This window comes from Antrostomus carolinensis, unplaced genomic scaffold (assembly GCF_000700745.2).
Source record: "Antrostomus carolinensis isolate BGI_N321 unplaced genomic scaffold, ASM70074v2 scaffold38551, whole genome shotgun sequence".
Classification (NCBI taxonomy): domain Eukaryota; kingdom Metazoa; phylum Chordata; class Aves; order Caprimulgiformes; family Caprimulgidae; genus Antrostomus; species Antrostomus carolinensis.
In genome coordinates, this window is record NW_010296940.1 from 1,448 (window position 1) to 14,554 (window position 13,107).

The 13,107-nt window shown below is 37.3% G+C and overlaps 1 protein-coding gene across 1 annotated transcript in view; it reads right to left on the reverse strand.

Moving 5' to 3' along the window:
* The window catches only part of PUS7 (pseudouridine synthase 7), a 20,153-nt gene that overhangs the window by 759 nt on the left and 6,287 nt on the right, over positions 1-13,107 (reverse strand). Inside the window, exons 5-14 of the mRNA XM_010178443.1 lie at positions 11,261-11,372; positions 9,893-9,970; positions 8,084-8,212; positions 7,777-7,902; positions 7,441-7,502; positions 6,854-7,014; positions 5,878-6,004; positions 5,040-5,141; positions 1,761-1,890; positions 510-601 (exon numbers count right to left, since the gene is read on the reverse strand). Coding sequence (XP_010176745.1) covers positions 510-601; positions 1,761-1,890; positions 5,040-5,141; positions 5,878-6,004; positions 6,854-7,014; positions 7,441-7,502; positions 7,777-7,902; positions 8,084-8,212; positions 9,893-9,970; positions 11,261-11,372 — 1,119 coding nt within the window. The remainder of the gene's footprint in view (positions 1-509; positions 602-1,760; positions 1,891-5,039; positions 5,142-5,877; positions 6,005-6,853; positions 7,015-7,440; positions 7,503-7,776; positions 7,903-8,083; positions 8,213-9,892; positions 9,971-11,260; positions 11,373-13,107) is intronic.

Here is a 13,107-nt window from a genome sequence, read left to right on the forward strand (position 1 = left end):
AGCAGGAAGTGATGTTTTGGAGGTTTTCTTCTTTTAAAAGCAAAATAAACTTTTGTTCTTTCGAAACTGAATTCTTAGCCTCTCACTTTTTCTGGAAAGTAGTGGCAAAACACCTTGTGACCAGAGTTATAGAAAAAATTTCCAATGAATTCTGTTAAGTACTTGAGCAGTCTCTTAGTCCAGCACAAATAATAACATGGCTCAAGCATACAGACTCTTTGTGGCTGAATTGCACCTTCATGCCTTTCACAGACATTTACTGCTAAGCATTTACTCAATTTTACAGATGTCTGGAAGAAAACAGTCAGTACACACTGCTGGAAGAACTGCTCACACTCCTGAGAAATAAGGGTCCTTATTTAGACACCTAACTTTGGATAATCTTCAATACCATTGCTTAGCAGTCTAGTTCAATGAAAGCTCTTCCTTAAAAGAGCTTTCAATCTGTAGCAGTTCAAAGCCAGATCAAACTTCCGTTTTGCAAACATCAGCAAAAAAAATCAACTTACCTGTAGGAAGAACTGGTAGTGGCTTTCCTTCCAGCTTATCCAAATCCGTACTAAATAACGGGATTCTGGGATCATCATATGCAACAACCTCCCTTTATAATATAGATACGATTTTTAAATTATTATTTTAAATTATTTACAACAAAATTATGTATTTTATTGTTTCTATACATTTTACTATTATAATATTATTTATTATTATTCCAATTTGGCAGTTACAACTGAAATGGAATTTCTAATAAGGTAAGCTGGCATTTATGGTGCAAGAATTGGAAGAGCTTTAGATAGAAGACTCACTTCTGTTTGAGGAAGATTATAAAAAAAATAAATTAGTGAGAAGTTTCTTTGCATAACTCCTCTGTTTTCCCCCCTGGGCAACGCCTGCGGTGGGGGGGCTGCGAGTGGCTGTGTCTTGTTTGGTTGCCAGCTGAGTTAAACTATCACACAGCTATACAAGAAGCACAGTTTATGAAATTATGGGAAGAATGGTGTTAACTCTTGGAATACTTGGGGGGGAAGCCTTCATTTTGCAGAAAGCCATCTAAACTTCTTTGAAAGGGCTTATAAATACATATTCTGCTCTTTCTGCCATTCATTTAACAGAAATCATTCCCTATGTAATGACAAGGCTGAAAAAGTAACTAGGCAGATAAGCTTTAAACATCAGCACTTATTAAAGTGTAAACATTTTTATTTTTTGTCTCCCTCCTAAACCCTCTATTTTTTTCTGTGTATCAGTGATCAAGACTTTCTGCACATTTGCACAGTCACCTGTTTAAAAGGTATTTATTAATTTGCCATGACAACTAGGTTTTATCTCCACCAACAATGATTTAGTACGTTTAAGTGACACAAATCTTTCTGACTGACAGATAGGTAATTGGACACCAACTTTCTCATAGCAAGACTAGAAAAAAAAAAAAACTGTTTTGAATATTATCTGTCACGGTTTCAACATAAGTAATTATCTATGAAGTGTTCAGGCAAGCCTTTGCAAGGAATGTAACAACTAGATAGGTGTCTTGACACTCATGCATCACAGAACCAGAGGACCAAGGAAGAAGTAATGCTATGGTTCAACTTCAACTGCAAAAAAAACCCCACGAGGGAAATGCAAAGAGATTCCTCCCTACGTGTGCTTCACTCTACAGGTGCGTCCCGTGGGTCAGCCTAATGGTTCTGGTACTTAGGCATCCCACATACACCCTGTGCTGTCAATTCAAGTGTAAATTCCTTTATCCTCCTACTTACCAATTGACATTCTGAGGTCGAATGATAATCTTTCTGTATGCTCCAGAAAGTGAATAATCTCTGATCTTATGCCTCATGTTGTTGATGTCAAGATTGTCAGCCACCAGCATTTCCTTGTAGGCCTCGCCAACTGCAAGAGAGGAACCTATTTAATAGCAGAGAGCGTAGTGCAGCCAAGTGAAACAGCCTTTTTTCATGGATCGTGCCTTCTCTTATATTTAGTAGTTTTCAGCATATATGGAATAAATGTTACACACAAGTTTAAAATTACATATTGCAAATCTTATTACCTACAATGTTTGCTTCTACAACCTGATTAGCAGACACAGTAACCAAGAAAGAATCTTAGCAAATCAAAATTTCAGCTGAAAACAAAATTTACAAAATATTTTATTGACATATCATTTACATCTCGTGCATGCTCACCAATTATCTAAACTTCACAAGACTAATCTCAGGTATATGAGGGGGAAAAAAAAACAACAAAAAAAGGTCAGACTACATTGCTCTATCTTTGAAAAAGCAGCAGAGTGAAATGAGTTAAGAGAGACCTCTGAAGAAATGAGCCAGTAGTGACCTGTAAGTACACTGCCAACAGAGGGAGTAATCCTTTTACAGTCTTGTATCCTTAAGTCAGGGCGTGTGCATGCACACCTGGGGAAGACAGGGAAGGCAATGGAAACAGAAGAATATACTGCAGCTAAAGTGCTGCCTGGTGCCTTTGCTTTGCAGTGGAATTGCCAGCATTACTTCATGCAGTTGGGAATTTTAAAAAGGAATAAGTTAGGCTTACTGCAGGCAAATCCCAGTATAAATATATTGAATGTAAAAAATTGCAGCTTTTCTTTTCAATCTTTCAACTCAATGTTTTAACACACCTCATCACAAACAGATCTTTACCTTCCAAGTGTTTCAGAGATGGGTAATAAATGGGATCCTAGCTCTGGGACTTAGCTCTGACAGGCAGAGATTCTCCAGAGACTTGACTGGTCTTTTAAGAACAACCAAGTACAAGAGCAGTTCAACACAATATTGAGGAAAACAGGCACACGTATCGGGAGACTGGTTTGGCTAAGTAGGGAACTCATGACTCAGCTGATACATAAGGACACATATTGTAGGTCAAAGCTAGGGCCAGCTACAAAGAAGGAATATACAAACATTGTCCAGGCATATAGGGATGGTGGTAGGAAAGCCAAACTTCAGCTAGAGTTGAAATCACCAATAGATATCAAGAGTTAAACTGAAAGAAAGGAATAAAATAATACAACAATTAAAATGTTGGCCTGCTGTTAAATGGGGCAGGTGGTCTAGTGACAGATATAAGGCTGACAGTCTCTGTGCCTCCTTTGTCTCAATTTTGAGCAGCAAGGTCTCCCAGGCCTCTGTTCCTAGAGGCAAGGTTCAGGAAAGAGAGGGACTACCTGTAGTGGAAGAAGATACAGGCTAAGAGAGCTGGCTCATGTCATGCAAAAGGTTTCTTCTACCATCTCTGAAAGATCATGGGGAGCTCTCAGGTGACTGGGGAAAACCTAGTGTTGCACCCATCTTTAGAAAGGGCAAGAAGGATGATCTAGGGAATTACAGACCAGTCAGACTCACTTTGGTCCCTGGAAAAAATAGTGGAGATCATCTTCTTGGAACATGCTTCTGGGCACACGATAAGAATAATAGTGAGCACAGTTTTACTAAAAGAGGAAAAAGAAAAACTAAAAAAACTCCACTAACTGTACTGCTTTCTATGATTAAATTATTACCTCTGTGGATGAGGGGAGAGCAGTGACTGTTGCCTACCTCGCTTTAGCAAGGCTGTTGACATGTTCACAGAATCACATGTTCCCACAGCATCCTTGTATCCAAGGTTAGAATATTGCAGAGGATGGACTGCTAGATGGGTAAAGAACCATCTGGCTCATCGTGTCAAAGGATACTCACTACTGGTTTGAGCTCTACCTAGAAACTTGTTACAGGCAGAGTTCCTCAAGGAACTGGGATGTGTCTGGTTAAATACCTTTATCAGCATATGTGGAGGAGGAGCTGGAATTCACCCCAACAAGTCTGTGGACAAAATCAAGCTGGGGTGGCAGTCGATACACCCAAGGGCAGGACTGCCATTCAGAGGGACCTAGACAGCCTAGAGTAATGGGCCAAGAGGAACATCACCAATTTCAGCAAGGACAACGTCCTGTACCTGAGAGTGATTAACTCCTTGCAATGGTACAGGCTAGGGAGCAACTCTGCTGACAGTCACCTGGGACTGCCAGTGGAAAGGAGACTTAACAGAGCACCTTGGCAGTGACAAAAGCTCATGGCAACAGGTGCTGAGCTGGTAGCTACACACAAAAAAAAAAAAAAAAAAAAAAAAGATAAATAAATAGTGACCCTTTACTGGGCACTCATGAGATTGCACTTAGAATAATGTGTCCAGTACAAAGTAGATGCTGATAAACTAGAATGAATTCAATGGAGGACCGCCCCAATGGCCAGGGGTTGTAGCCCATGCCCTGTGAGGAGAGTCTGAGAGAACTGGGCTTTTTTAGCTTAGAGAGAGACAATTTGTTCTTGAAAGTTTCAGATCTGACAGGAGAAGGCCCTGAGCAAGCTGGCCTCAATATGGCACTGACCTTGCTTTGACCAAAAGGTTGGACCAGATGGCCTCCTGAGGTCCTTTCCAACTGAAATGATTCTGCAACTCTATCCCTTAATAGTAACACTGAGTTCCATGCAGATAAATTATAGATCACTGAACCTATTCCATTAAAAACAATTTAGATCAAATACACTGTATTTGATGAAATATGAAAGATAAGCTTTTTAGGGGTTTTTTGTTTGGTTTTGGGTTTTTTTTAAACATACATATTGGTTAATATTTAATTAAATAGATCTGGTTCTTTTTCATAACTTTAAGCATTTGCTTGGGTTACAAATTCTAGAAGTTTGGTTCGTTTTCTAATTTAAAAATCAAATACACTTTTCAATTAATATTTCAACATTTTTTCCCCTTGTGCTGAGATAAATAATTTCGCCTCAGTAAAAAAAAAATAGTTCTTTAGAAAAACTACTAGCTAAAAAGAAATAAGAAACAGATTTATACTAAATGAAACAATGCAGACTATTACTATCACAATGGGAGAGGCTGACAGTAATGTATCAGAGCTTTGAAATAGTGTATTTTTTAATGGTCACCAAGGTTGCATAGATCTAAACTTTCTTTTAAGAACAATCTTAAAGCAGACTTACATTTTCAGAGTACGTACGTGAGTTAATAGTCAGACTTACTTTTATGCTTTGGATAAATAACATCAAATCCAGGCAATGGCATCACTACATCATGGATAGTGTAGTTATCAACATCTCCTTCTTCGATATGAACAGCTGTGGCTACAATTAGGACAGAATAATGATGAGTTATCAGTATGGATGCCTGTGACAGTTAACAGGTTAAAATGAACCACTTGATTGAAACAAGCCTACTTTGAGAGGAGTAACTACTGTGTTTTATCTCCACTTAACAGACAACATCTCCAAGAAAAGAAGTAACAGTCTTCAAGGCTGTCACAGTTACTAGCAGAATCACAGCCTGGTTTCCATTGACTTTTAAAGCTGAATGAAGTAAGGACTGCAAGATGAACAGTCCTCTAACCAGGCATCAGACATACCTAAAGGAGAAATATTATGGATATTCTCACCCCAGGGAAATGACAGAGCAAATCCAAGTGAAGAAAGCTTTAACCAAATGGAGTCTCCACTTTACAAGATATTAATGCAAACAAAAACTTCTGTGGTTAAACCATTATTACATCCTTCTGCAGTTCTCCATAGCTCAACCACATTTGACTTAATTCATGAGAACAATCAGTCCTTCATAGTCTCTCTTCCCTATCCAGCTATTTGGAAAAACAAGCAAACCAACAGCTCACACAAGTGTAACACCTAACTTCTGATTCCTTGCAAAATTTGACTAAAAATGGCCAATGGATTCAGAAATCACTGGACCAAAATGGGTGAAGGAAAAAAAAACCCCATGTATACAGTATCACATAAACAGATACATGCCTTGTTTTCCTAGGAATTTGAACTACACAGCATCACTGGCTTTTCATTTGTCTGTTTTTACCTCCTTTAAGTGTGAGATCTCCTGGTACAGCTCTAAGCCCGTATTCTTCTATTCTTTTGCTCACCATATTATTCCACACATAACTCTGGTAGCTATGAATATACATTAAACGATTATTTCTTGGTATCTAGAGGTAAAGAAAAAAAAAAGTGAAACATTAGAAAGATGCATTTTTAGTTTTTTCTCTCAATCATAACCAAAAAGGTACATATGTGAAACATTATCTTCTCCAGCAATAAGACTAACACAATTTCTTGGTATACACATTTGGGAAAAGGGTACGTGAAGAAATAATGCTATTATACATTGAAAATCAACACAAAAAAACCAACCCTGTGCTTAAATTAAAAAAAGAGCTTCTGTAATTTATTTTTTTTTATTCAACAGCTCATCAAACACATAGGGCTATTATAAAACACTGAATTAATCTCAACCTCTTGAAATTTTAAGTAAATTTTGCAGATGTGAAAGCACATTGTTAGTCTAATTATCTTCTTCATAAACAATAAATTATTCCTTGTCTCCTACAATTGGCCCAGTAGTTTGCTCGTGATGAACTATTTTTTCCAAAGACTTGATCTTGATTACAGTACTTGAAAATGACAGTGAATCCACCACCTCTATGCCAAGCTGATTCATTAGCACACTATCAGTTTGATTTATACTTTTTAAGCAACAGAAAAACTCTTGATACTGAACTTTTGGAGAGTTATCAGATCTGTATTATACATGGTTACTCAGCATAACTGTATTGCTTCCAATGTACCAGAGACTGTTGTATAAATTGGAAAGCTCATTATGCATACACTAATTACAGATGTTGTCAGTTACCACGTGGCAGTACTTCAAGCAAAAAGGCAGGAAAAATGTAAAGATTTTACACTTAACGTTCTACTCATCAGGCATCTGTAAGTCTATTTCAAATTCATCATGATACCATCAAAAGAGCATTTATTTAAGTAAATACCCCACTCACTATGCCAAATGCAGAGATTATGTTCTTCATTCCATACTTTAAGAGTCCGCGTAGAAGCTGTCCTTCCACGCACCTTTTTACAGGCAGTTTCTTGAGGGCTGCTGCTGGATCTTTAGTCTTTGCCCATTCTTCTCTGCATTTTACTAAGTATCCCTTTTCAGCTAGAATGAGGATGTAAAATAAAAATATTTTAACTACACACCAAGAAAGCATGCATCTTGCCTTTGGTTAAAACAGCTGAAAAATTAAAGCTTCAGTCACAGTAGTTACACAGATTAACAGAATCACAGAATAGTTGAGGTTGGAAGGCTCCATGTGGAGTCTGAGCAGATTCTGTGTACAAGTATTCAGGTCCCTTTTCACCCCCAGTGCAAGAAACTGCACAGCAAGGAAAGAGAAGCAGAGAGGCAGAGAGCCTGAAGATCATTCCTCCACTGCTAAACTGGCTGAAGTTTAACATGTGCAAAGCTGTCCTCACAAATGTCCTTTCAAATTAAAAGAATCAAAATCTAAGTGTTCTTCCTGAACATACAATTCTTGGAGGAGGAGAGGCAGAAACACTGGATGTATCATTTTTTAGTCCTTACCTCCTGGTCGTGGTTTTAGTATCAAATCCATTACTTCATTCCAATTGTTCTGTAGAATAGCTCTAAGATTCAAAGAGTAAAGGTTATTAAGAACTGACTAAATATATTTTAAGGAGATTTAGCCAACTTATAAAAAAAGAAGTAGTAGTGTTTAGATTTATGCAATATTAAAAGTAGTAGTATTATGCAAGATACCTGCTGAAGCAACTTCAGAAACAAGTTCTCTTGAATTTAAAATTAAAACTTGCACATGCAATATACTAGAAAAAATGCTTCCAAGAATACATTAACAGTTATATAAAGATTTTTTTTTAAAGGGATGGAAACAACACATACCTGCCAATTTGATATGTAGGAACAGCTGTGGTTCCAAATCTTTGCATTCCATAATAATTAATGAATCCAATTTCCCTGAGAGAGTGCATTGCTTGCTCTATCTGGTCATCAGTTCCTGTTATGTTTCTAGCATTAAAAAAAGTTATAGATAGATTATTAAGGGCTTACACTGGTTTGTGATCCCCAGATTCCTGCCAGTAGAAGGACTTTTCTTCTTTTTTGTAACACAAGATGCACTAATATCCCTTATGTATTTAAAGAAAAAAAAATTCTAACAGAACTGTCTAAGTACATATTAACATATTACCTGAGAACAACAGTGAAATGGTTCCCTTGCAGTTCTCCTAATTTCAGTGGATGGTTTTTGTAACTGAAATTTCCTAATTTGAAGTTCATCAAACATTTATTCAAATGAGCAAGTCTTTGTGCAGTGATTCTAAAAAGAAACAGACAACAGTGACCAACCTATGCTTAGAAAAGCAGATAATTAAAGACAGAAATGAAACCATTCTGAAATAAAAAACAGTGAGTCATGTTTCCCCAATCTTCTATTGTTGCCTTTTCAAAGTATTTTAATGAAATATCTAAAAGAAAAGAACAGATAATTCTTAAGGCTACTTGAAGAGAAAACATGTACTGTGACAAAGACTTAGTACTGTCTTTTCACATCTATGTTACAGTACGCACTCAAAAAAAGAAAAAGTTGCAATACTGCACCCCACAAGCTGAACTCTGATTTATTTGAGTAACTACACCATGAATACATTCCTGTTGGCACAGTCATAAACACGGACTTAAGCAATTAGCCAGTGTGCAAGCTTAGTGCAGCTGAAGGAGTAGGAAATCCAATCTGTCACTGATATCTGTCATTTTTGTTGCAAGTACTTCTGGCAGCATACCCCGTTCTTTGCATCACCAAGCTGCTCTTTGACACTTCTGCTAAAATTTATACCAGGATAGACAAGTTTATCAATTAGCATGGCCAGCGTACTCATGTCAGAACAGGCTGATAAATTCTAATGTCTCCTCTCCTGCACCATCCTTCTCCAAGCCTGTGCAGGACAGTCGGACACTGTGGCACCACTGCACAGACACCATAAATCACTACGCTCCCTCCCCCCCCAGTGCTTACAACACACTGAAGCTCTTGGACACAACATTAAACGTGATCATGTTAAAAGTAAATGGAACAGCACCTGAGATGGCTACACCACATTTGGTTAATTGTCATCACTTAGTACTTGCCTTGCAGCAACAGGAATCTGGGGCTTTTCACAATTCACAAATTAGTAATTCCTTTTATTTGTGCAAACATATGCATATGCAAACCACTGAGAGGAAAAATATGAACAATTAAGTAGTGAACGTCCTCCTTTTAACAAAGATTTGATCAAATTTCTGGCTCTCAGACTTTGGAATGCCTCACTTGAGGAGTGTGGTTTACAAAGAGTTGTAAATAGTAGTCCAGGCAGAGTATTTCAGCTAGTGAAACGGATATTGTAACACATGACTGCGAGGCATCCAACATTCTCAGTTATGGATGTAACACTAATTTGAAGTGCCCAGAAACCATATAATTATCTTGGATATGATAAAATAAATTTTATTTTCTCATAATAGGCAACTTATGGGAGTAGATTAAGGCAGGAAAAATTCCTCATCATTTTTTGCCCCTTCTGGCTACTCACAGATGAGCAAAGGCAGTGGTTAGCCTTCTCTGGAGCTATTCAGAGAGACCAGCAAGAATGAAAACAGGATTCCAGCTGGAGGAAGGGGGAAACAAAAGTCAGGAAGGAAATGGAACATAGTTTTCACCACGTCATTCTGTTTTTCTGCTGTTGCATAGGAGCTATGCAACGTAAGAGCATGCAGGCAACTTGGTCCGCTGCTTCAGCCAAATACATGTATCCAGCCTATGGCTCAGAGCATCGCCGACTGAAAATACTACCAACCACCATGGAATAAAAAAAGTTGTACAGCATCTTCATTAATACACATGCTTTACAAGATCAGGACCTGACTGTGCCATTAGTGTCAGATGCACGCTGAGGGTATTTAGCGAGATATTCAGGCTATGGCAGTAGGAGTGCAAATACTGCAGTATAACCTCACTCACCTCAGAACAGCGATCTCTTGAACTGTTATAGCCCTTTTATCTTTTGTTCCCATATAGGAAAATATGTTTGGCTTCACTCTTAAAAGCAACAGAAACAGCTATTATATATATTAAAATAGACACAGATCAAACATAATTTTCAGCATAATTACCTAGAATTATTAATCTTCTATATTAATATATATTTATACTCCCCAGAACTAAGCTACAATTTGATGTATGTGTGGCATTTTCTAATCTCATCCGTAAGAACATAGAACACAGGGACACTTCTGTTTTAATGATATGTAGACATATTTACTTTTACCACAATTGCACTTTCAGAATATGAGCTTTGAAGTACTTTATATACATCCACTCAAGGCACAAAATGTGCAGCCACCTCTAATTTCACTAAACAAAATTAATGTTTATTTTTTTCTTAAACTTCAAATAACATGTCTGCTTGAATATGATCCATGCACATTATGTGAGAATATGAGAAGTTAATTTAAAGTTTGATCCACTGATTCCCTTGAGAGGGAAATTTCCTTTCTGATTTGTACTTTTCAAACTGTTACACAGGGCATATTTCCAGCCGTTCCAGCTATGGGCACCAGGGGGTAGCAGGATTGCCATTGCATTCATTTTTCCACCAAACTATGCTACTTCTGTTCTCAAATACAAATACTAGTAGTATACGGGTTAGAGTCTAGATTACAAACATTTATTTTTGGACAAAAGAGCAGAGAGAAAAGGAAGAGAGAAGTGGGGAGGTTTCCTTACAAGTAGATCACTGAACTGACCCAATTTTAAAAGAATCCTTCCTCTGCAATTCACTGTATTCACATCACGCCTTTGGCAAATCTTTTTGTTGCAGCACTTGATGGGGTGAAAGGAACTAAGACTGTGTTGCCATGGAGAAAGTAATACATGGAACAACAGTTTATCAACTGTAACTGCTTAGGAACTGATCAGCATATTATCACAACAATATCTGACAGGTTCATAACATACTTGCATATATTCACGCACTGGGAAAAAAGTGGCTTTTAATTCATGTTACGCACACAGGCTTTGAGCTGCCAAGCCTTTCTCAGATTAGCCAACTTCAATTGTCGACCTTTTTCCACTGAGGTAGTAGAGTACAGTCTTATAAATTTCTTGGGATCATTTTTGTTCCATTCTCACCTCTTTCCAAAACTTACAAAATTTCATATTCTGTATTTTTTTAAGTTTTTTTTTTTTAAAAAAACACTATCTATAAATTAGGCAACAGTAATAATTTCTGTTCTCTTACATAACTCTGAAGCATAGCATTTACAGTAACATGAAACATAGAGGAGGAGCACCACATGCTAGCCAGGCTGGCAGAAACAGCAGCCTTACCTTAAAAATTTGGACAGGACATTAATGGCGTCCATAGTATCCTTGTTCTCCTTGTATAGTACAAAGTGGCAGTAGCTTCCCCTAGATTTTGGCCAAGAGTGTTTTCTTGGATCTTGAAAAACAAAAGGTTAAAATACATAAACCGTTATTTTTAAAAATTTAATTAATATCTTTGCCATAGCAGATACCTTTAAAAAAAAATATGAAAAGTTAATTTCTACTAATCTCCATCTGTTTAAAAAAAAAAAAAAAAACAACAAAAAACCCCCAAAAAATCCACACACAAAAAACCTGAATTATTGACAGCAAAAGCTGCAAAGCACATTGAAAAAGACCATTTCCCCTTCTGCTGGGCTATAAACTGCTCTTTAATCAATTCTGTCACCTAGAAAATCTTGAATGAAATAGTGACAATTCCTTTGTCATGAAATTATCTAAAAATATACCCTAGCCATTCAACTGGCATATTGCCTAATTAAATTTCTCAAAAACATTATCATTACTCTGCCTTTCAGCAATAAAAGCTACTCCACATTTCATCTAGTGCCTTCTGTAATTAATAGATGAGGACCACTGGAGCCCTGTTTGTGGGAAGACTACAATTATTATTTATAGAACTAACACATTCTTTATTTCTGTAGGATTTTTTCTGTGTGTCATGCAAGAGCATGGGTTGTATCTCTACAAAAGCCTAAAAAAAAGTATACTCACAAAAAGTTAAAGTTGTTTTTTTTTTTTAAAAAGTCTTATGGGAGAGAGAAATCTGGCACAATAGAGACATTAACAAATAATTCAGGACAGATATTCTCCTTTGTTTAGAGAAGCCCAAAGGGCGACATAACTTCAGCTCCTGCAGACTAACAACTGATTTACAATTCTGCACAATTATTTGTCATTTTCTGCGGAGGGAAGAAACCTGTCAATGTATTTGTCAAGCTTTTGTTGTACATAAAAGCCTCCAGCGATAAAACTTTCCTTTTACAATCATCCACTGTTGATGGCACTACTGGGAAGGGGGACTGATTCTAACACAGGTTTAGCAACCAATTTTGAGGTGCTTTGTTTTATAAGAACAAAACTAAGGATTTGATTTGTTTTAAATAAAGTCCCTTATCTCTTGGTAGCCACCAAGCAGATACTCCTCCTTCTGTACCAAAAGGGCTTAAGCATCTTTCCTAACAGCGAAAGCTAACGGAAAAAGCCAGTCCTGTTCCAGTATATAAACACCAATGCAGGAAGGAAGTTCTTGGAAAATTTTGCTCTTTTTGTTCACGTTAGTTTAATAAAGCCCAGATATCCCACACAGACTGTGAATATGTTTAACTTTCAGGAAACTTTCTGGTAAAAGATAATTCTTCTTGCTTTTTTTGATAAGCTGTCATCCATACACACACTTCTGCAAAAACAGTTTTGGATACTACAGTATAAAATACTATACATGTAGCTTTTAATAACTTAAAATATTATTGCAACAGTTGCCTTGTACCATCAGTTTCTAAGCAAAGTCCCCTTTACAAAGCTTCCTAGGACCTAAACTGAGCAGCGTTGTCCAAAGGCAGTATCATTAAGAGACCTCATGCTCCTGCTGGTCTCCCTTCAGAGCCACCACTGCTCTTAAACACAGTCAATGAAACACCGCATTCAGCTTGAAGAGCAAGGGCCTTCATGAAGAACTCAGTAATTAGAAGGGAAGAGACGAAGAGAGAGCATGATTAACAAGGGAAGTCTTCTCCAGCTGGAATTGTTCTTTAAACATAACTAATCCATCTTGCTCACTGTCATTTCAACACCCTTCAAAGAGTGAGTCCTAATCTGGGCTAGACTAAAAGGACTCTACAGAGAGTGCG